At 41.2% G+C, this 25,588-nt stretch overlaps 1 protein-coding gene across 2 annotated transcripts in view; it reads left to right on the top strand.

The window, feature by feature from the left end:
* crppa (CDP-L-ribitol pyrophosphorylase A) overlaps positions 1 to 25,588 on the top strand; it is a 102,528-nt gene that overhangs the window by 48,597 nt on the left and 28,343 nt on the right. For both annotated transcript variants that reach the window (XM_042106979.1, XM_042106978.1), the window contains exons 5-6: positions 11,362 to 11,407; positions 22,791 to 22,888. In XM_042106979.1, coding sequence (XP_041962913.1) covers positions 11,362 to 11,407; positions 22,791 to 22,888 — 144 coding nt within the window. The remainder of the gene's footprint in view (positions 1 to 11,361; positions 11,408 to 22,790; positions 22,889 to 25,588) is intronic.

The raw sequence follows: 25,588 nt of genomic DNA, 5'->3' as shown, positions 1-25,588 counted from the left end.
CCAAAAAATCACACCTTCCCACCTCTGACAGCTTAAAAGAAGTCAAGAGGACTCCTTACTCACAGACCTAGTCACAAACCTGCGGTTTTGAAATCCTATGCAGCTACAGGAGCTTCCAATCGCGAGGAAGCAATTTTGCATTGTAGGCATAACTAACATGCAATAACGCCGCCAACAACAACCAAAACTAGGCTAATCATTGTCAACATGTAAATTAAATGTAACATTATTGTCAATCAAATTAAAATGTTCTCTTTTGCAAACGTAGGCATAGTAACAGAATAATTTAATAATGTTACAAGATACTACATCAATCCGTATGTTTCATTGGGCTACTAGGCTATTTGTTTGGCCTTGATTCATTTAGGCTAGGCCTTTTTATTCAGGGGCCATATTCACAAAGAATTTTAAGGCTAAAAGTAGCTCCTAACTGGCGAATTTAGGAGCAACTCCTAAAAATAATGGGCGTGTCACTCCTAACTTTAGGACTCCTAATTTTTTCACAAAAAGTAATTCACGAAGCATTTTAGACCTAAAAGTAGCACCTAAGTCTGGGACAGCTTAAGTCGAGAGGACTCCTAACTCACTAAGACCTATTCATAAACAGCTTTTTTGTGGCATTTTACGTTGCGATGTTTTGAAATAGCCTATGCGCAACAGGAGCTTCCAATTGCGAGGGAACAATTTTGCATTCATAAAAGGGATGCAATAACGCCACCAACAACAACACAAACTACTCATTGTTAACATGGAAATGAAATGTAACGTTTCATTGTGAATCAAATTAAAATGTTCTCCTCTTTGCAAACGTAGCCTAGGGATATGGTGACAGATTAATTTAATAAATGTTGCAAAGGTAGGCTACTGCATCAATCCATAGGCCTATGTTTCATTAGGCTACTAAGCTATTTGTTTTGCCTTACTCTTTATTCATTTAGGCTAGGCCTTTTTATTCAGTTATTAATCATCTTCCGTCCTTCACATTACTTGTGTAGCGCACGCATTCTCCGACCTGTCACCTGTCAGTCATCATCGGAAGAGAGGTGTTTGGAATTCCCGCGTTACAATCGTCAGCCAATCAAGGTGGTCACTTCAGTCAAGCTCGTGCATGAGTAATGACGTCATCCATAGCCACGAAGACTCACTCCTAGTTTAGGAGTTGTCTGAAAGGCTTTGTGAATAACTTTTAAGAGAAAACTCCAATCTAAAATCTTTAAGTGCGATTTAGGAGTAGCCTACTCCTAGTAGTAAGATAAAAGCCTTTGTGAATAGCCTACGGCCCCAGTTATTCATCATCTTCCGTCCTTGTGTAGCGCACGCATTCTGAGACCTGTCACTCATCATCGTAAGGGAGGTGTTTGGAATCATGCCCGCGTTACAATCATCAGCCAATCAGCCAATCAAGGTGGTCACGCTTGCCCATTTACCCAAATTAATGGTCGAATATTACTGATGATCATTGTTATTTAAGAACATGCAGTGTGCGTAGGGTACCAAAAACATCTTGCTCGTAAAAAAGCATCATAACGCACATTCTGGCGGGTCTGTTATTTACTGTAGGCTGCGCAAACCACATGCCTTTATTTTGGGCAAGCCTGCATTCATTCATTCATTCATTCAACCTTTATTTATTCTCGGAGGGTCATTGAGGGAAGCCCTCATTTTCAATGAAGCCGAAATTACAGAAGCGAAGCAAAGCGCTCCACAAACAAGACAACATTCGAGGCCTTCTGTTGAAGAATTTTATATAAATCCTGCGCTGACAGTAATCCTCCTGCCCCTGATAGGCCTACCACAGCTGTGGATAGTGTGGAATGTTCAAGTAATAACACAATCCAATGTGTGTCTCAATTGTCCCCCGCTGACCACCTCACACATTTCTCTAGATTTTGCAACGAACTTACATGACACAATGCCATAAAATATGCCAGTTTTAGGACACAGAATAATGTTTGTAATGATACCAGGTAGGCCAGGTATTGTCGAAGGTGCATGATGAAGTGAAATTCTTACTTTGGAAAACAAACATTTGCCGATATCATCGCCGATCATCAGAATATTGCAATAGATTCTGTGTTCTGGACTGCAGGTAACTTGTTAAGCCAGTGGTTATCAAACTTTTATTTCATTCCCCACTTTGATCAAGGGGCATGACTGATGATAGTGGAGATAACGTGTTATCCCGAGGCTTTTGCAAGTCAGCATCTTCGACGGTAGTCTATTAAAAATTAAAAAAAGTTTTCGATGTCCCAAACGGAGAGCCATACTTTATTGTTTTTAACGATCTCTATGCTACTCACAAAAATGTAGGCATGGGGACATGATGAAGTAGGTTATCCAACTGTAGTGTGTTAAATTATTGTGATTACGAGCCAGTAGTTTTCAAACATTATGTGTGACTCGGACATCTAACTAAATGCAACAGGCTCATATCGTCCTCGCATTCGCAAAATGAGGACCAGTGTTTTGTCAAATTGCAAATAGCTATTCGTTTTAACTATTTTTTTTTAATGATAGTAGCCTATACAAAAAGCACTGTATACTATCTTAATATTGGAATATGGGGAGGGAAGTGGCGCGTCTGCAGTCAGCCAAATATGAATGTAATTCTGTGGCATAAAGCAGATGTAATTGTTTATCGTACAGAAAAATAAAAATGACATGTCAAGCAGTCAATTGACTACATTGCAGTCAAGAAGTAGGGCAAATTAATTTACGAAACCAAAACGTGGGTCATAGTTGTCTAAGCCTCTATTGCGTAGCCTGTTAAAAACGTCGCCAGATAGTATTAAATCGGCAACAACATTGTTTTCTGCAGAAGCCTACCCAAGGCTACAGATTAATTCTGAACAGTTATTTCTCTACTGGCTCAATTATCACACCACTGTTTTGATTTGCGTAGTTGCGTTAACCCCAACACTGACAATAATGTAGACAGCAAATTTCGATTTCGATTTTCGTGTAGTCAAGCCTTAAGCCATACCCAAGTAGCCTAAATCGAGGTAATGTTTAATTATGCATGATTTATTTTGTTATTGAATTCGTAGGCTGGGATTACTCTCGGCAACAATTATGTAAGGGACGGCAGGCAGAGCGATGTACAGTGGCAGAGCGACGCACAGTGGCTGAAAGTGGTACTAAAGCTTCTCGCAGCTTCACGCCGCGTAATGCGCGAATGAAGTGGTCATTTGAAAGCGATGCCCACTGTACGTCAGCTACTTTTGCATTCCGGCGTAGGGTTACTGCCACCGACGTCGAATTAACAATCTTGACCGGAAGCCACCCGTCCCCCCACATAGGAGAGACAACTCGTCCAACTAGCATCTGTCTATTACTACAGCACGAAGTGCTGGGCTCCACAACAACTGTGCTGCCAACAGAGATGTGTGTCTTAGGTGGTAACCTACCCCACACGAGATGCTCAGCCATGGGCTGGAGCGTGACTGTGCTCTTCAGCCTCAGAGTTCCCACTTTATCTGGGATGGACCCACCTCTCCATCTCTCCAGACTGGACAAAAGACGTAGGAACTGACTGCTATCCTCCTGACCTATAACAGGTTGGCTCACAGCCCACCAGAAAGCATCACTGGACTTGAACTGTCTGATTAATGGCTTTAAGACATTTGTTCCAACAATCAATGGATCCACCTGCCTCTCAACAATCAACACCGGGACTTCAAAACTGAATCCATACATTTCAATGGCCGTCACACACGCCCAGAGGACTAGTCTGTTTACCTCCAAAGCCAACCAGAACAATATAAACAGGGGCTGGAAACTCACCTGGCAACACACCTGCTTCCTTCAGACACAGCACAGCATCTGCATTGACCCAGTATCCAACATCCCCTTTAACTCAACTTTGCCCTGCACTAATACAGAGGTGTAAAACAGAACATCACTCTGTGCAGTTCTCATGGTGTTTTGCATGACAACCTTACTTGACTTTGGCAATGTCTCACAAAAATATGAATAAACCGACTCAATGTCATCGTTCAAATTGGACTCCTCAATGTCCCAAAGACTGTTCTGCTACCTCAGCTGCCTTATTCAACCTGATCCAGTAGTCAAGAGGTTGCTCATTGACAAAATCAGCAAGAGGCATACCCGAATGCACAGCACTGTCGAAATGCTGCCTGAGAATGCAAAAGACAGCATCCACGTTACCTGAATCAGACACCTGCACATTATTACGGAGCCAAATCCGAATTACATCCCTGGCGCTGCCATCAGTCTGCTAAGCAGCTCATCCACACAGTCCCTCCCAGTGTAGCCACCCTAATTCAGATACAATCTCATTAATCCCTCCCACTCACACAGAGAGAACTTATCACTACCATCACCTCTAAAGAAAGGTGACTCTTTCCTTTCAGACTTGAGAACGAGATTCAATAGGAGTACCACCCCCCAGGGAATGGCCGGCAGAAAGAGCTGGTGAACCTAGACAGACATTATGCGCAAGGTTTGCGCTAACAGACTGACTAACGTTAGAACTGAGTTCCCTAACCTGCTCTCTAGTCAGTTTAACAGGGATAGCCGACTCGGTGAACTCCAGTGGTGGCAAATCCTGATGTACAGGCGTGGAAAATGTTACCCTATCTCTAACTACGCCACCACTGGCAAAACCAGGGCTACCCGGAGTACTAAATGTCAAAAGGCCCCTTCCTCTCCCCACACTAAAGTACCCATGACTCTCACCAGTGAAATTCATGTTAATTCAAATATGTAAAAATGCAGGGAAAATAAATAACACAAATCAAATAATGCTATATATACAATGCTCATTTGCAACACACACACACACATTAAAACACCCTTGAAAATGTGTGATATCAGAGTCCATGCAAAAGATACACGTCAGACGACACTGACGTTCCTGACGATAAAAGCAGAAGAGGCGGCGACAGTAGACTGAGGCAGCACAGCAGCAACAGATCCGGTCCAGTGGAGACGTCACATCATCACACACAGCTGGAGACTTCACTCACAACTGATAGACTGAGAAAGTCATTTGTCCCCAGGGCCATTGAACTGTTCACCGCTTCACTTAAGGGTAGAGGAGAGATAGACTTCTCTGCATAGTCTGTTTACATGCTATATTAGCACATTTGCACAGCCCCTCCCTCCCTCTTGGACTGTGGCCGTACTTGATGCTTAATACCTTATACTCAATACTTGACCAATGGCTGTAACCCTTTTACCTCAACCTATTCTTGCACTGACATAGTTGTGTTATATTATCTTGTCTACATTATACATTATTCTCTTGTATGTCCATATCACTATCCCCACCCTTTCAACTGTATATTGCATCTTTCTTGTGTCTGTTGAGGGGTCCACGACCATGGCACCCTTGACAGGGACAACAAGGAAGTGATCATCCTCTTGAATATCCCCTGGGGATCAATAAAGTATCTATCTATCTATCTATCTATCTATCTATCATCCTCAGCTGCACTACAGGCTCAGTCCCTGCCCTGTCATGCTTGATCATCCTTAAGCACACTTTGTTGATATTTAATATTTGATTTAGTTTTTGTAGTATATTTAGTATTTCATATTTTAGTATCATGTTTATCTTCTGTCTACTGTGATGTCTACAGTGAAGTTTTCTTATATGTATATTACTTTTTCTGCTGTAAGTGCATGTTGTGTGTGATGTCTGTGCTACTGAGACCTTGAATTTCCCCTTGGGGATTAATAAAGTATCTATCTATCTATCTATCTATCTAGTTATATATTACTAATATATTAATTCCTCATTCCTCCATATATACTTGTACTTATACTTAATTAAGCTTAAACAACTTTATTATAAGGGGCCCTACGCTGATAGCTATATATACCTAATATATTAATTAAGCTTAACCAACTTTATTGTAAGGGCCCTATGGGGAGTGGTTCATATTGGGATAGGCAGAAGCACAGTTTAATAACAATTAGTTAAATAATAATGTCATTAACTTTTATATTAGCATATAGTTTGTAAATACACATTTAACATTTAACCCATTTAAGCCCAAATTTTTCCCAGACATGCAAATATGCAAATCATGTGTTATTAGCAACCCTTTGATGTAATCAATAATTTTTTTTTTTTTAAATGTAGAAAAGTAGATGAAAAAGTGAGTTTTATTATGCGTATACTCAATTAAAGGTTGCCAAATTGCTTTTTTGTTAAAATAAAGGTATTGTGACAGGACTTTTCAAACTGATATGAACACTGAGACCAATGGCAATAATAAATATGAAAAATATGTAAATATTGTTTATTTACCAGAAGCATCGGCTCGTTAAAATAGAACCCTGAATGTGTATGTCTGTGCGTGCGTGTTGTCGAAGCTCCTGGTAAATAAACAACACACAGACACAAACACACACACAGACATACACACTCACACACACAGATACACACTTACACACACACAAATACACACAAATACACACACACACACACACACACACAGATCTACACTCACACACACAGATATACACACTCACACATACACACAGACATACACACTAACACATACACACACATATATGTGTGTGTGTGTGTATCTGCAGGTGGGTGTGTGAGAGCAGCAGGCAAAGTGCATGTCGCGTGCAATGTGAAGTCCCCTTGAGTGTGTGTGTGTGTGTGTTTGTGTCTGTGAGTGTATATGTCTCTGTGTGTATGTCTGAGTGTGTATATGTATGTGTGTGAGTGTATATCTGTGTGTGTGTGAGTGTGTATATCTGTGTGTGTGAGTGTGTATGTCTGTGTGTGTGAGTGTGTATGTCTGTGTGTGTCTTTGTGTCTGTGTGTGTGTGAGTGTGTATGTCTGAGTGTGTATATCTGTGTATGTGAGTGTACTTGTATATCTGTGTGTGTGTGTGTATGTGTATCTGTGTGAGTGTGTATGTGAGTGTGTGTGTATGCCTGTGTGTGTGAGTGTGTATGTCTGAGTGTGTATATCTGTATGTGTGTGTGTGTAGGTTTGTGTGTATGTGTATCTGTGTGAGTGTGTATGTGAGTGTGTGTGAATGTGTGTGTGTGTGTGTGTGTGTGTGTGTGTGTGTGTGTGTGTGTGTGTGTGAGAATATGTGTGTGTATGTGAGTGTGTGTGTATGCCTGTGTGTGTGAATATGTGTGTGTGTGTATGTGCATGTGTGTGTGTGTGTGTTTGTGAGAATATGTGTGTGTATGTCTGTGAGTGTGTGTGTGTGTGTGTGTATGTCTCTGTATGTGTATATGTATGAGTATGTGTGTGTGTGTGTTTGTAGGTGTAGAAGTATGTGTGCATCTAGATACAACATTCTATCCCACCGGTCACCATTGTGACCGTTAACATGTTTACTCATTCTGTAAACACACCAAAGACATTTGAATAATTATAAATGTATATATCATAACTAGACACCTTAAAGACCATGGGCCAGATGTACGTACATTTGCGAACGTAGCGTTATCAGCGCCATGGACACACCGCAGATTGCTGTCAGACCCAAGTTTCCGTCGTATTTATCAATCGTTCAATCCTTAGTGTAAACTGCGCCTTTCTCTGCCCTTCTCCGCCCATAAACGCAATTTACGAACGTCCACAACTGAATGGCAGCGCCTACAAGCGCAGTTGAATGAAGTTAACTGATGACAACATTAAAAAGAATCAAACGTTTAGTGATCATGAAATAATACCATACATGATGAGATGTCAACAAGCAGGGAGATAATGAAGATCAGTAGTTCTACTCAAACTACTTGTGCACGTAGGCTATGGAAGATTGGTAAAATCTAGTAAGTAGGAAAGTTTAAGTGAATGACGTGAAAGTGAAAGTAAGACATGCGAAAGGCCAACGAAAGTTAAGGTTGCTTTTGGTAGTACAAATACGCTAAAATTTTACGCTAAACTCCCACTTTCCCCTGGATCCTCCCATGAATGCATATGCATGACATGACAATCGCAATCTGCCACTTTCAGCTGCCGCGACAGGCAGTTTGCACTTTTACATCATTGCGGCCTGTTTGTACATACCTTGCAATAATTTTACACGCACATTGCGAAACAAATATGCCTGAAATGGGCGCAAAAACGTTAGTACATCTGGCCCCATGTGTACAAAAAAATATTTGTCCTATGTTTATTTTAACATACTTTAAAAACCTTTTATTTGGGAGCTGTGAGGCCATAATCCTCTTCTCAAGGTGCAACCAGGAAGTAAACAGCTGCACACATTTCATTGAAACACTCTATTGTTTAAAACTGTAACTGAGGAATATCCCAATACTCTTTCAGTAAATATTGAAATTTGAATATTAAATATTGAGGCTTATAAGTACATATTTTTTTTTCGGTCACAATTGTGACCCATGGGGTGAAATGGGTTAAATGATGTAAGAAATAACTGTTAATTAGTGCCAAAAAGACATTTAGTTAACTATTACACAATATTAGTTAATAGATTGTTTTCTATTTGTTAAAACATTAACATACAGATTTTATGTAAACAACAACAATAATATTTAATTAACTCATTGAATGCCAAGCTGTTTTCGGAAGCTTTGTCCTAGAGTGCCAGCAATCTAGACCATTGTTGATGATTTTTGTACAGCCACAGCATATTCTGTGTTATAGCTATGAACACATACAATGGCTCGTTTGAAAGGTGAGACTTTAAGCTCTCAGTGGGTGCAAACCGTGTATTTCTATTTCCTGAGAAATCGCAAGCTAAACAGTGGCTAATTTTCATCAAAATCACTGTTTTTTTTCTAGAAATGGAGATATAACGTCTTTCATGAAATATGAAGTGTTGCCTGTAGTTTCCGGAAAGTGACCTAGCGAGACCTGGCGAGACTGCCACCTAGTGATAGACCCACTAAAATGGCCTGGTTTTGAGCTGACGTGCCTGCGTCACTGATCCGACCCAAAGCGGCAACCGAGTTATGATTTAATGTCCAGATAAAATGTCCAGATTGTGCATTTTCATGAGTTTTCGATCGTCATAAATTTCATTTCCATTCATCACAGAGTTCCCAAAATCACATATAAGTTGTGTTAGAGTGTCTAGTTTCGTAATTTAAAAAAAAAGCTACAAACTTAATATTACGTTTTTGGCACTCAACGCATGGGAAGGAAAAACGTAATATTACGTTTTTGGCACTCAATGAGTTAATGATGAAAAAACTATTAACTTGTGCCAGATATAAGTAAATATCTTTTGATCCCGTAAGGGAAATTTGGTCTCTGCATTTAACCCAATCCGTGAATTAGTGAAACACACTCAGCACACAGTGAACACACAGTGAGGTGAAGCACACACTAATCCCGGCACAGTGAGCTGCCTGCAACAACAGCGGCGCTCGGGGAGCAGTGAGGGGTTAGGTGCCTTGCTCAAGGGCACTTCAGCCGTGGCCCACTGGTCGGGGCTCGAACCGGCAACCCTCCGGTTACTGGTCCAGAGTGCTACCCAGTGGGCCACGGCTGCCCAAATAGATATTTTAGTAACAATTAACTAAATTGTAAACAATTAACAAATATTAACAAAGGGTTTGGTAATGACTAGTTTGCTATTTATTATGGCACCTTTATTATAAAGTGTTCCTGAAAGGTGTCCCAGCATATCTCAGTAAACTTTGATCTCAATTCATATTTTTTTTTTTTTTTAATCAGCTTATTGAGCTTATAGCATAACCAAGACCTTAGATAATCACTTCAAATTACCAAAACAGTTTCTGAGGTTCAGTATATGTTGCTCTACATATCCCAATACAAAAAAACAAAACATTTTTACAGTATGATTATTATGACTGCCATGCCAGCGAAGTGGCGGTCATATATATTTTTTCTTTCGGATTTTATTTTTTTCCCCAGTAATTTTGAGTCAGTGATTACCGGAACACTGAAAGACCGGGCTGCACGAAACTTGGTGGGCATGTAGCCCCACAAGTATTACATAGAACCACTGATTTTCATTTTGATCTGTCAGCTATGCTTCAACTTGTCCTGAGTATGAAGATTAAAATTTTAGAAGAAGATTAAAAAGTTGTCGCACTTTTCTCTACGGAGCTCCCCCTACAGCTTTGGGGTGCATATTTCATAACTGTCTCTTTGGTCTTTTTGCTGGTTTTGCCGTCTACAAAATGAAGGCACCGCTGCTTATTCTTATTGCCAGCATGGTTTACCGTTGCTTGAGGGGGGGGGGGGGGGGGGGGGGTGTATGTCCAGAGAATTTTAAGCATTTTGTGTTTCTCGGTTGTTCTCGCTTCTCACGAGACTTCCTGATTCAGACTTTGCCTGGACGCTTGTGGAGATCTTGCAAGGCTGATTTTCCGCCAGTAGACGGTAGGGGGAACATGGAAAACCGCCATTTTTGCCATAACAGGTCATTTAACTATCACAATAATTTCTAAACTGTTTTATTAAGTTGAAATTGTTGCAGAGGGTGCCTTTAAAAGATGGGTACGTTTTCAAAAATAGATATCAGATATCAGATATCAGAGTCACCAAAGTGCCTGAATCTAGCAGGGGTGTCAAACATAAGGCCCGGGGGCCAGATCAGGCCCACCAGCAGGTTTCAAATGGCAAAAGTAAAAAAAAACATATGGATACACATGATGTTCATTGAGCTCAATGTAAATCAAACTAGCTAATAGGCTAACTGAAATAAAACCATGCCAATCTCTAGGTATGGTGAGGGGTATGTGGTGATGTGGGGCTATTTTAATTCCAAAGGCCAAGGGAACTTTATCAGGATGCATAGTATCCTGGATCCATGAAATAACTGGCCTTTAAAAATAAAAAAATCTGCCTGCCTCCTGGGAATTTAACATAGGGGTGCCAATACTAATGACCCCTGTATTTTAAGGAAGAACATTTATTCATTTATGATACATTATTCATTCACAAAGAAAATTGGTGAAAAGGTTAGATATTTCCTCATTTTACTTAAGGCATTAAGATCAATTTCCAAAAGATGATTTTATATTCCTCTTTTAGTCAACTTTAGCAGAGGTGCCAATAATTCTAGAGGGTACTTTGATACTGTTAACCATGCAAGTTTTTTTTACAGGTGTCGTTAAAGGTGTGAAGACTAAAAAATATACCCGTTGGTTTTGTGTAGACATGGTCTCAGTCTCATGGTTTTACACTAGTGGAAAATAGTTTTGGATTGTGCAAGGATATGTGGATGTCATTAGATAAAATAAATGTTAAAAAAACTAACAATTCAAAGAAAATCTTTCTGGGATCATAGTAGAGATAAGTGTCTCAGGAAGTTCATTTCTATGAATATGAGTGAGTTTTTTTAGAGAGTTTTTCATACATTTTAAGTCATTCTGTCCCTGGAATCAGATGATACTAACAGCCTAATGTTCTGTTTTAGGTTACACACAAACAAGACTTGGCCTCAGCAGAAGCTGTCATTAAAGGTATGTTTATGGAAACATGCTAGTGGTTGGTGTCTGACCCCTGACAAGGCTCAAAATATCATTACACTTCTATGATATTGTGCAGAGGGTCCGTGCAGCAGTGTTGCGCGGTCTGTCCGAAATTAAGCGGTTGCCCGCGGATCAGTGGGCAACCTGCGCAACACTGCTGCGGGCGGGTCAGTTAAAATTAATTAAATATATATTTTCTACAAATAGGCCTAGGCCTACTTAAAATATCACAAGAAGGCTGGCATCAATACAGTAAAGCATCAATACAGTAAAGTCAACAGTAAAGAAGCTGAAGACGCGAGTTAAAAATAATAGACACCCCTTCAGGAAAAGCGATATACAGTGGGTCCCCGTTAAGTTTGGACGGGTTGAATCACGCACCCCATTTTCTCAGCAGAAATGGCACAAACTGCAGTTGACACAAACAACCACAAGGTGTCACTTGGGTGCCACTACTATTTTTGATGCGACTGACTTACTGCTTCCATGACGCAGCGGGGGCATGGGAACTTAAATTGATCACGGTAGTTTAAGCTTACACTTGACAAAACATTCTAATATGAAAATGTAGATGCAATTGTTGTAAAATGGTGCAGCTCCTTTAAGAAAGCACCGTGTGCAGGGATGGAGAGAGAGAAAGCGAGAGGGGATAGGCCGACAGTAGGCTATGTGTGTTAGAACTTAGCGTGTGGAAAAAGTACGTGCTGTTGAGACTGGAGCGAGTCATATTCAAAATAATGCAAAAAAAGCAATTATCCTCATTCATTGCAACCAAAGCATGCCTGCTTGCCAACGTTCAAACGAAAAATATATCAAAGCACCTTTTGCGTTTGAATGTAGCACGAAAAAATGTTTAAACAGCTGGACAAATGATTTAGCTAATTGATTATATAACCTGTACACCAGCAATTGTTGAACATTTACCTGTACAAGTACATTGACAGTAGCCCAGCCTAACAGCATGTTGTAGGCCTACTGTAGAGATTTCACTTAAATTCCAACCGCAACATGCCTGCCTGCCAACGTTCAAACGACAACGAAAAAGATAATAAAACAACAAGAGGGTTGAGTCTGAATGACACTGAGTTTTTAGACACTGAGTTTTTGTAGTTAAGAAATATTTTCGTATAAACAAATGGTCATTCTTCAATCTCCTTCGCTGACGCCTATGGAAAAGGCTTAACGTCCCAAAACAACGATCAATGATCATCAAATTTCTCTCTCACATTGCTCCTCATAACCATCTATAAAAATGTGTTTTTTCTTTTCTTTTTGAGCACATCCGAATCCCAGGACATAACGCACTGGACCTTATAATAGGCTCGAGATATAATTCCAAAGGGGGCAAATAGGGGCCACTGCACTTAAAACTTAAAAAGATGAAGCTTTCCGAACTTTGAAATTGCGATCAGTGACTGGCATCGGGTGAACGAAGCTTTTCGAAGTTGAACAGGCTATTAAAAACTATTTGCGCACCTCCATGTCACAGGAGAGACTGGGCTCTCCCTTCTATGAAAAAGACGTTAGGCTACCTGCAAACTATCGCATGATTTCATGCACGTAAGTGAAAAGGGCCTTGCATCTGTCAAGTTCGCACAGGGCCTCGCATCCCCTTGCAGGCATTTCAAGGAAGGAGTCGTAGCATGCAAGCTCCCAAATTGACCCAGTAGCCTAAGGCATCAATAAATTGTTGGGACTGGGGAGGGTCATGCGTTTTTTCTCAATCACTTTGGAGGGTCATAGAAAAAATTCTTGCTGGCGAGGGAGGGTCACGTCTTTTTTGACTAACGCTCCCAAAACTCCTCCGGTAGCCCCTTAATTAAATAAATAACGAACAGTCCCTAATTGATTAATAGCCTAGGCCTACACAGCAATTGTTGAACATTGACCTGTACAGGACATTGACAGTAGCCCAGCCTAACAAGCAAATGTTGCAAAATACATCAAAAGACGCAATTAATCAGAAATAAATAATGTAATCTGCATCGCTTTATTTAACAAACTGCAAGCAACAAGAGCATTGAGTTCGCTGTAAGGCCAAACCCAAGAGCAAAGCCTATCTGTTAAGGCAGTCGATAGGCTATATAACGAGCTGTGTGCCTGGAAAGACGACAGATGACTGCTCTGGTCATCCCATACCCTCCCCCCACTTCCTGTAGCCTACCATTATGAAGGCCTGTAGCCTAAAACGACTCGTTGCCGTTTTGTGACATTAAGCTTTTTCACGTTAAGCCCCCCTCCCCCATCCCCTTCTTTCACAAGCAGTGGGGGAGCGCGGGGCACAAAGTAACACTTTTTGGTAGACAAAGGAGGGTTCTCCTCGCTTCTGTCGTTTGGCCACAATCCGTTGCAACCAGGCCAGGACAGATATTTTAGAGAGGAGAGACGCCGGTGCAGCTCAGATGTCTTCTTAATTTTCTTTATTCTTCAGTAAAAGGTGCAGAACATTATTAAACTTTGACTAACATTTCGATGTGTCGATGTTTTTGACTAACGAACATCGAAACGTTAGTCAAAGTTTAATAATGTTCTGCACCTTTTACTAAAGAATAAAGAAAATTAAGAAGACATCTGAGCTGCACCGGCGTCTCTCCTTCTCTAACACTTTTTGGCTTTGGCTAAATATTTCTAAAATCATTTGAGTTTCACTAGTCACATGTTTTAACAAGCAACACTTGTTATTGAACTAATAACAGACGTGTGTCGAAAATTGACTTTATTTTCCATATGGAGAAATAACATATGCAGAGTCTAACCAAGGTCAATCTTGCCAAAAAAGCCCTCAAACCTGAAAACACATGAGGCAAAAGTGCAAAACATCACAAAACTAACTAAACTAACACGCGCATATTTTTGTATTGCAATCATTGTAGCCTACAGTTGTAACAGCGCGTAACAGTCGTTTTACTCCCCGGATGCGCTCATTATAAAGAACGTTTAACGTGTCCCAAAAACAGCTATCAATCACCAAACGTCTTATAAACAAGTATTGCCAGGAGCAACGCCTTGCAAAAAATGACAAAATAGGCCTAGGCCTTTATATGGCTCTGCTCCTGCCTAGATTCGAACTCAGAACTACCTGAAAGTTGCAGACCTGTTCTGGAAATACGTGCATTAACCTACTCGACCGTCAGACAACGCTATCTGCTTCGAGTAGGCCTATTGGGTAGGACTGTAGCCTACACTGGTTGCTGTGGCACAGTCTTGAGTGACCGAATTTGTTTTTCTTTGTCATATGAATGCTGTCATTTTGTTAACATTACTGTTAAGGAGATGCTGTAGGCAAAGTCTATATTTCAACCTCGTTAGTGTAGTAAAAAAAATCAGAACTATTCACAAGGTTTCTGGGCAGCATATTTATGTTCTGTTAGCAAGCGAACTTCTCATGACTAACGACAAAGTAGCCTACTGCCAGCTGACGAAGCTCTCATTTTAAAACATTACTGAGAGACAGACACTGTACAATCAAGAAATCTTGCCACTGAATCCAAAACTATGTTTAACATTATGTACAAGGCTTAGGCTACAGTGGACTAGCATGTTGCAGGGGCACAGAGAAACACACTGAAAACTCGGCCAATCACAGCCCTTGCTGTCGAATGCGCCATCTGGTTCGACCGTGGAACTCCACAGCGGACTATGCTGCCCCCAAGCGGCTGCAGTTGTACTTACATTTCACCATTCACCATGATCGTGAATGAAGTGTCAATTTTTAACTGGGACCCACTGTAGGCTATGGGAAATATTGGGAAAAGTTCTTAAAGAAGATGACAGTAAGTTATGGTCCATGTAGGCCTACTTCTTGCGAAGCCATTTAAAAGTATGACAGCCAAAACGGGCAGCCTGCAGGAATAAATGTTATGGCACAGACTACACATCCTATGTATAGGTTCGCGCATGCATAAAAGTTACAGTTCGTTGTGTTTGTGACTTTAAACAGTGGATGTGCTTTTTTAAAGCTTTGTGCTTCATTCAGCATTATAAACCAGTTCTTACGCTAACGTTTTGACCAGCAATGTATCTCTCTAGCCTACCTTGCCTCACCATTTCTGTTTTCGAAAGAAAGATGTATGTCCATGGCCAAATCTTATCCTAGTGTTCTAATCCTTGGTGGTTGCGTGCGTGCTTGCGCTCTTATTCTCATTCTCTCTCCTACGCAAACGTTATGTTCTGCATGCCTAAATAAATTAGTTTGTTTTACAGAAATGGCCTACTGTCACACTGCATGCAGACTATAACCAAAAGCACACATTTTGTAAATAAGCGGGTCGGATCGCGGGTCGGGTATAATTTTGTCCTAATTAATATTCGCGGTCCGAGTTGCGGTCGGGTTGATTAAAATATCGGGCGACTACGGGCCGCTTGTGACCAAACCCGCGCAACACTGCCGTGCAGATAAACTATTAATTAAAGTATTTTTAACTTTGTAACTCAACGCATGGGATGAAATGAAAATAAACAACTACCGTAAATAAACAAACCATAACTCATAAGAACCACTTAATTAAGTGTAAGCTGAACAGATACGTCTTTAGACACCTCTTGAAAGACCCTAAAACTATTATGCTCACACCAACCACCTTATCTTTCAACTGTTAAATGTTCTAGCATGAAACATCATATTGGTAATCAAAGGTATCAGAAAACTCTGCATACACTGCAAACTTTTCTGTACAACTAGAAATGTAATGCCAGAGGAATTACATTAGTGGATGGAAAGCTGCTGGCTTAATGTTGGTGGGGAGATTCCTGAAAAAACCCCCATTGAATCACTTAATCTTTGAGTTCATAGAAACCCTAAAAACCTTGTATGTCTGGCGTTCTTGAGATATCACACTCAAGGTGGGTTTGACCTTGACATTTGACTGCATCATTGAGTCCATACAAATGTTCACACCAAATTTGACGCATGTACGTCAAGCCGTTCTGAAGTTGTGACACAAGCACGAACGCTGGCCTTTGGAAAATGCAGTTCAGAGAAAGCCTAATTGTATGCAATGCAATAGGCTACCTGCATTGGTGTTGATGACTGCTCATTCTGTACCCAGATAACAATTAGTCATTGAATCTATGTTAAATCAACATTACTTTGTCAACGTTAAATCATTGATTCAGTCACACTGCAACATTGATTCTACATAACTTTTGCACCCTTAATTAATATTGAAGCAACGTTTCATAACTACAGATCAACGGGATTCTAATGGTATTTCAATTGATATTTAACCTCAGTAAACCACTATTAATCTGGCAAAATATTGTGAAATTCATATCCTGCTTTATCTACAGCCAGGATAAATGTGGCTAGGCCTAGGTATGTCTAGTTTAGGCTACACAAGCTTGCATAAATAACCATTGACAACTTATCAGTTTGAAAAGCAAGTGCATTTATTCACTCTTCTTCATCTAGAAATTCACGTGTGCTGGGCTTTCCTGCCATCCATTCAGTATAGCATCCATAGCAGTTGCAGTCATCCTGATCCCCCATCCAGTAGTAGAGTGAAGCGGTTCCAAACAGAAATAGAAGGGGGGGGGGGGGGGCAGTTGTTAGATAAATATGTTCAACTGAACAATAAACTAGCCTACAAGCAAGTCATTTTACACCACAACCTACCACTCATACAAACGTAGTTCAAAACGAAGTTTTAGCCAGTGAAAAAGATGTTTCAGCCAAGGCTAAAGATGTTTTTGATTGTGACATCTGGTCAACCTGTCTTTTTGGCCAATCAGCATTTTCATATCAAGCAACTAGAAAATGGAACTCAGTCCCCCTCCATATCAGAGACTCTTTAAGTTTTAAAAGGTCCCTGTCAAACAAAACTAATAAACTAAACTAAACTAAATTGACCCCTTAAGGGGAAATTCAAGAAATATACTTAATGATTCTTAATGCGAAGTTGCTTTGCCATTCATTTTGTTCTTACCTTCTTGTAACATCATCAGCATCTATATCTATCCACATCATGGGGCCAAGCAGAACGCTGCATAGGCATTCAGTGTTCTTGCACCATTCACTGTCCCAACTTCTTAAGTCAATAATAATCAAAATGCAAGTTAGAAAGGTAAAAACACTGCAGCTGTATTGCTTGGTCCCCAGTGAGAGAAGGCAGAAACAGAATGGATGGCAAAGCAACTTTGCATAGTTAGGGGCCTGTCTGTCTAGCTTTGCTTGGCTCCTAGTAAAGGTGATGAATAATAAGTAAAGGTAGAATGTAAAGGGGGTACTGTAACATATAGACAAGTTTGTATACTAAAGGACACCGTAGTGTCACCAGGTCATGAACTCCCGCAAGGTTTGAATGTGTTGTGTGATCTAAGATGGTGGAATAAAGAAGGTAGCATTATATCCATGTCAGTCCGAGTAAATATATTAATAGTAATTAAACATATAGACAGAGGGCGAACATAACATAATGTCAGAGTAGAGGTTCATGAGAAACTGTTTAGCCACGGCGCAGATCTGACATTAGAGCAAGCCATCGATATAGCCCGCTCTCACAAGTAAAAGTAAAAGTACAACATCCACATCATCCACCGCCCTGGTAAGGAAATACTGGTGGCAGACACGCTGTCTCGCAAGTCCATTTAGCACTAGGACCAGAGCCTGATGGACACCATGGAGGCACAGGTGCACACCCTCATCAGCAGTGTTCCAGTGAGCAACAGAAAGCTGCAGGAGATCAGAGGCGACAGCACAAGACAGTCAGCTTGTTGCACTCAACCGAGTCATAAAGACATGATGACCTGATGAGAGGAAAAAATGCCCACCCAACATCCAGGTATATTGGAACCACAGGGACAAAATATCCGAAATCGATGATGTCATGTTCAAGGGTGAGAAAATCATAATCCCTCATAGTCTCAGAGCCGACATGATACAGTGCATTCACACTGGACACATGGGCAGAAAAGTAAACACAGAGCACGGGACTTCCTCCACCTTACCTCCTCCTCCTCTGGCCTGGCATGGGGAAACAGATTGAAGCAGCAGTGGATCAGTGCAACATATGTCAGGAAAGACGCAGTGCCAACCCCTAGCACCCCTGCTAGACGGCAAAGCGCATCCTGGAAGAGGCAAAAGCCGTCAACAAAGACCCCTACCTCGGCCTACTGGAGTACAGGAATACTCCAGTAGACAACATGCAGTCACCTGCACAACTCCTGATGAGCCGACGAGTGCACTCAGTCCTCCTCATGACTGCAAAACAACTGCACCCACGGGTAGCATCCTAGACCTCCGTTCACGAGAGGAGGAAAGCTTGCCAACACCGCCAGCAGACATACTACAACAGGTCTGCAAGGCCCTTGTCTCCCCTACCTCTGTCCGTTTTTGGCAGGAGGATGGATCCTGTAGACCTGCAATGGTAACACAGACTGCAGACACACAAAGGACTTCAATGCAACCACTGGCACCTCCGTGAAAGCAGAGAGAATCCCAGCACCAGGGATATCTAGCAGACATGCACACACAGACAACACACAGCCCCCACACCCCGAACCCGTGGACCACCCATGACCGGCCAGCCAGCCAGAACAGCCCTTCAGCCGCACCACCAGGCCAAGACAAGTCCCTGACTTGTAAACATTGTAAAGGGTGTAGGTGGATCGCTGCCCTAAAAAAAACCCTCAAAAACACTTACTTATAATTCACCTGTTGTTTCTTATCACTTGCCTCTTGCCTACCCTAAAAAAAAAAAAAATAAGAGAGAGAGAGAATGAGTTTACAGAACTGTTTTTACTTACCTGTTACCTCGAGAATACTTTGGAAATTACCACACGCATTATGATAACACAGACACAGCAGACCTAATACATTCCTCAATGTACCCTGGTGGCTGCATCGTCGATTCAACTTTTGAGTTCGAAGTTCGAGATTAAGATGTAATTTCGATCAATTTCGATATAAAATCGAAATCGTGACACCCCTAATTAACTCATTGAGTGCCAAAAACGTAATATTACGTTTTTCCTTCCCATGCGTTGAGTGCCAAAAACGTAATATTACGTTTTTAGCTTTTTTTTTTAATTACGAAACTAGACACTCTAACACACCTTTATATGTGATTTTGGGAACTCTGTGATGAATGGAAATGAAATATATGACGATCGAAAACTCATGAAAACGCACAATCTGGACATTTTATCTGGACATTTTATCATAACTCGGTTGCCACTTTGGGTCGAATCAGTGACGCATGCACGTCAGCTCAAAACCAGGCCATTTTCGTGGGTCTATCACTAGGTGGCAGTCTCGCCAGGTCACTTCCCGGAAACTTTCCAGGCAACACTTCATATTTCATGAAAGACGTTATATCTCCATTTCTAGAAAAAAAACAGCGATTTTGATGAAAACTAGCCACTGTTTAGCTTGCGATTTCTCAGGAACAGAGGCGTGTAGAAATACACGGTTTGCACCCACTGAGAGCTTAAAGTCTCACCTTTCAAACGAGCCATTGTATGTAGGAGTGCAACGGATCAAAAAACTCACGGTTCGGATTGTTCCACGGATCGGATCATTATTAATGAAAAACAACTTAAAGTGCAACATAAAAAGGCACATCTCCTTTCTTTAAACATGGACCAATGACCATTAATAAAAAAAACAACTTAAAGTGCAACATAAAAAGGCACATCTCCTTCCTTTAAACATGGACCAATGACCATTAATAAAAAACAACTTAAAGTGCAACATAAGAATGCACATCATCTTCCTTGAAACAATAGCTTTATGAGAGTGACATAAAGCCTACGTCCACATCATCAAAGAAGAATTAAAGAAAGAAAACAAAGCATACATGCGCTTATAATTTCAAATTCTTTTTCAAAAAAACAAGGGTGTCTACATTGTCTGGGGAGAGTGTGGACCTCTTTGCAGTCAACAGCTATGTTTGCTATGTCCCCTGCTGTTGAGAACACTCTCTCGGAAGGAACTGAAGAGCCTGGCACAGCGAGATAGCATCTTGCCATCTTAGCAATATGAGGGTATTTACACTCATTACTTTTCCATCAATGGATCACCATCCACTGCAATGCAGCTTCCTGCCAGGTAGAATGCCACCTCCTCTTTGATGATGTCAGCAGGAGTCTTGCTGTCCATGTCTTTGCTGGCAAAGGTCTCTCCAAAAAGCTCTGCCATCGCCGACTTCTTTTGTGGTGGAGATGTGTCCAAGTTTGCTCCTGTTGGCTCTGCAGCTTGACTCTGCAGAAAAGAATAGATAATTAATTAAACCTATTATTTATTTTCATGTTTCATAGACATGAAAAATGTGGCAATAACATTTAATGAATGCCATTATTACTGAAAATAAAAAATGTATGTAGATTTAAATTGATCATTTTTAAATAATATTTTTTTTCTTTACCTCATCACAGTCTTCAGTGGCCAGACTGCTCACAATCTAAGTGGTGAAGTCACTGTATGTCCTCTGGCGTAGGTCAGGGTCTATGTGAGACAGGGACTTGAACCTCGGATCCAGGGCAGTAGATCTGTGAAGGTAGTCCTGTAAAGTAGGGGGTGAAGTGTATCTAGGCTTCAGGTCCTCTCTAATGGCAGTTTTGACTTGTCTTGAGTGATGACATCTTGACTGCTTGTGTCAGTAACTGCGCAAGATGACTACCTGTGTGACTTTCGTAGAGGGGGCGTGTCTGCAGCACCGGACTTCTCATCTCCCAGTCTGCTGTGATGAAGTGAGCTGTTATTGTCACATAGCTCACCGTTCCCCTCGACGTCCACCCGTCTGTTGCAACAGAGGGTGCTACAGATAGTTCATCCACAACTTTTTTCTTCTCCTGCTTATAAAGATTTGGCACAATCTTTTCGCTGAAGTGGGTTCGTGACGCGATGTTGTGACGTGGCTCGAGCACGTTCACCATGTATTTAAAACCCTTGTTTTGCACAACTGAATATGGCATCATGTCTGCAGCTATAAACACACCGATAGCGTTTGTGATAGCTTTAGCCCGGTCGGATTGTGCAGGAAGGGGCTGTTTAAATGCCGCGGTGATAAGCGGTTGTTGAGCCGCTTTCGGTTTCACTCCTGTCAGTGAAACACCGGGGTGATGTCGCTGCAAATGCGTGGCTATGGCAGATGTGTTTTCACTGTTGTATGGCTTTCTAGTGCCACAGTGCCTACACACCGTCACGGTTTTATCCACTAACCTCTTTCCTTCATCATTAAAGAGAAACCAAAATGCTCCCAAACAGGGGATTTAAATGACGCGGGGCGTTCAAGCTCCTCCGTTCCTCCGCTCGCCATGACCACGCTGTGTGTGGACTGAACATGCGCACAATTGTTTTTTCATAAATCAATCCGCGGATCATGTGTGTGCCGAACCGAAATAATTGATCCTAACGGATCACGGATCAATGATGATCCGTTGCACCACTAATTGTATGTGTTCAGCTATAACACAGAATATGCTGTGGCTGTACAAAAATCATCAACAATGGTCTAGATTGCTGGCACTCTAGGACAAAGCTTCCGAAAACAGCTTGGCATTCAATGAGTTAAGATTATCGCCAAGAAACGGTGGTGTTTACATAGTTTTACATACGGTATGGTAAGTTTTGCACAGCTTTTGCAAAGTGATTGGCTAGCCAAGAATTAATTAATGGCTCCAGTGTTTCCCATACATTGACTAATCTGTGGCAGGGCGCCACGAAATAAAAATCAGCTGCCACAGATGAATATTCTATGTTAAATTTTATTTAATTTAAATTAAATATAAGGTTTAATCCTTGCATTGCCATTGAGCTGCGCTTTTTACGCACGCAGCCTTTCCTTGCCCCGCCCCGCTCTCTCTCGTAGCCCGCTGCCACTCCTCTGCATGTGCATTTAACAAAACATTCACGATTGTTGAAGGATTGTTGTTGCCACATAGAAGCATTGCATAGAAGACGTCTGGCTAAATTGCTATTAAATCCACTTAGCATCGTGACCATGCTGCGCGAATTTGTTTAAAACTGCTGCATTGAAGTGAACTCTGCTAAGGTCTTATCACAACATAGTAGGCTACATTGAAGAGACTAAACTAAATTAAGTTATGCAATCATACAGTTATCTCAAAGCTAACGTTAGATTTGGATGTCGAATTTAGCATGCTTAGTCTACTTACAGCTGCTTGTCAATTTCGTTGAAGGGCTCATTTTATTGACTCTGACACTGAATGTTTGCAAAATCCTGATGTAAATGGAAAAGTGTTTTCCAAAATTCAAAAGTGCTTGTCCCAAGGAAAGTACGAACCTTTATTTTAACCACAAATTTAATCCAATTCTGTGGGAAACACTGGGCTCATTTGATTCAAAACATTGGTACTACTTGTTGTACCTTAATATTTATCCTCCTCGACACTGACACTCAGGTTTTCCTTTCAGAGTCTCTATCTCAGTCTGCCTGTATCATCACAGGAGAGTGCACTGAAACACAGAATCTGTCCACCTGGATGAAGAACGGTCTCATGGCAGAAGGCATGGTAAATATAGTGTATTTAATGCAAGTCATTTCAAATATTAATTGGGGATTATATCTCTTTAAGGCAGGGATCACACTGGCCAGTGGCAAGTGTCAGATTTCCTATTGTTCTCTATGGTTCGTCAGCGGAACAGTTGCAGTGCTAGCATAACTCTAGCATTGAACAAGCTGAGCGTTGAACAAGCTGAGCGCTGAACTTGGTTCAACTTTCAAAGCGCAACGCGAGGCTCATCAATGTCAGTTTAAAGCAACACCAAAGAGTTTTTGTACCTTAAAATAATGTTTCCAAAATCGTTTCAGTGGTTCATCAACTCGTAACAGGGTGAACGGCACTTTCTGCATTCGCTTCGCGGCCCTCTATCGGCTATAACCGCACTATGTAAGTTTGCCGGATCGGGTAGCGGGTCTGTAGTTTGATGGAATGAGACATGAGAAACTACAAATTTGACTTGCATCTGATGTCGCAATACATCGTACTTTCGTAAAATCATGCAACATATTCTACCTTGTCTGTGGACATTGTTATTTGCAAAGCTGGTGCTGGATAAACAAATAGTGCGTGCGACAGAGGAACAGTTCTTTGGTGTTGCTTTAAGAATGTTTAGGTAAATTGACCAATCACATTCGTCTAGGGGTGGGACATTTGAAACATTTGAGACTGTTCATTCACAACTATGGACACTGAAAAACTGATTGTCGCCATCTCAAACCACCCGGAATTGTTTGACATGTCCTCTAAGGACTATCACAACATCCTGAAAAAAGGCTGTGCATGGGAGTTTGTGAGCCGTGTTGTGGGAATTCCTGGTAAGTGACTTTTTGTTCATTCTGTTGGCATAACCAATGTGTATACCTTGCTAAGCTGACACAGTTAGCCTAGCTAACTAACAAACTTGTGTAATGACAGTTAGCTGATGTTGTAAGCCTAGCAACTGTTACTATATATCTACTGTTTGGTAAGGTGTTATTCTGATGTATGTATGTTCATGATAGAAAAGGAGTGTACGACAAAATGGAAATCTCTCAGGGATCGCTATAAGAAAGGAAAAGTGTGGAGAAGGAATAAAAAAGAGTGGGTCAGGTGCCTGTTACAAGTGGCAGTTTATGAGTATCCTGTCATTTCTGGAACCTTATCTGCAGGCCAGGCAGACCACCTCTAATATGTTGGAGATCCAACCAAATAAAGTAGAAAGCCTTCTACTTCCCATCATCACACAAGAAAGAGAGGTTGATTTCTTTTGTTGTTACATTAATTACTTAACCTGTCCTTGTGTGGATGTTGTGCTATATATTACATTATTAATAACCACCCAATGCCATTTTTCCCCCCAACTTGACACAGAGTTGTGAAATGTTCAAGTGTACGTTAAAAAACCTACAGTCATAGGATGGCCCATTGGAGTCTTCAAGGGTAGGTCACACATCCAGTGAGACCCAGGACAGCAGCTGCTCCAGTCCTACCATGGTGGCTGAGCATCAGCATGGAAACATCAACAAAGCAAGCGCAAGAAACTACAGACGAGTCAAGACAATACTCCCTACCAGCAGGGCATCCTACTGTAACTGCACTTAAACCAAAAGATGATGATGAATTGTTTTTGTTGAGCTTGCTACCCACATTTAAGAGGTTAACTCATCAGAAAAACGTGGAAGCACGCATCCAGTTTAAAAAAAAAAAAATGTTTGAGCTTGAGTTTGACTCTTAAAGGAATGTTCCGTAGAAAAAACAACCTAGGGTCTATTTTCAGAAGCTAACAGGTTCAAAATGTTGTTTGAAAGCATAACAAGTGCTTAACAAGTCGATTAACAAATGCAGCGCAAAAACCACAGTTGATGACCGTGGTATGAGAGTAGCCGACTCTCCTCTAACAAGTCGATTAACAACAATAAAGTGTTTATTTTCAGATCATCTTGTTTTTCTCTGTTTGTTGTTGATAGTACAGACACATGCACACATATCATAGTTCTTAGATGTATATTTTATCGAGAGGTTTTAATTGTAATCTTGGCATTGTTGCTACCGACCCTTGAAATAGCCATGACAGCTGGTGGTAGCTCTGCAGAGACTGCCCTGGAAGTATCTGCAGATCCTGTCCATCTGAGTGCCATCAAAGGAAGTTGTGAAGCAGGCATGTTGCTTTCACTACTGCTTCAGCAACCTCTGGTGACACCCCTAGCATTCTTTTGTACACCCGCCACTGGTTTGCAAAAATACCAAATTCAACCATTCTCCTGGCCTTAGAGAGATGATAGTTGTATGCAGCTTTCTCTTGTAAGCTGTTTTGCAGGGAATGGTCTCATCAGATGTCGCTGAAGAGGGAAGGCTTTATCCCTATGAAGACAAATCGCATTGGTCCAAGTTTCTCAGAAGACTGCAGTGGGCAGTTGGGGATGTATATCTTGATCATTGAATTAAGTTAGCAGGGAGCAAAAAAAAAAGAAGGCAAAACTGAATATCCTCCTGCACATCCTGCGTGCTTTTGCGGGTGGGAGTGAGACCTAATGTCACAGATGCGGGCGGGAGCAGGACAAAAAATTACAAGGGAGCGGGTGGGGGCACGGGACTTTAAGCATTTAACAAATCTGGTTTGACAGAGGTAGCAATCCAACAAAATTCTGGATTTTCCTTATGTTTCTTCATCTACACTCCCTCGACAGATTATGCCGGATTCTAAGGGTGGATTGCACCAACAAGGATTAA

Source organism: Alosa sapidissima, chromosome 10, assembly GCF_018492685.1.
Source record: "Alosa sapidissima isolate fAloSap1 chromosome 10, fAloSap1.pri, whole genome shotgun sequence".
Classification (NCBI taxonomy): Eukaryota; Metazoa; Chordata; class Actinopteri; order Clupeiformes; family Clupeidae; genus Alosa; species Alosa sapidissima.
Note: the sequence above shows the minus strand (reverse complement) of the source record. Positions and strands in the feature narration are given on the sequence as shown.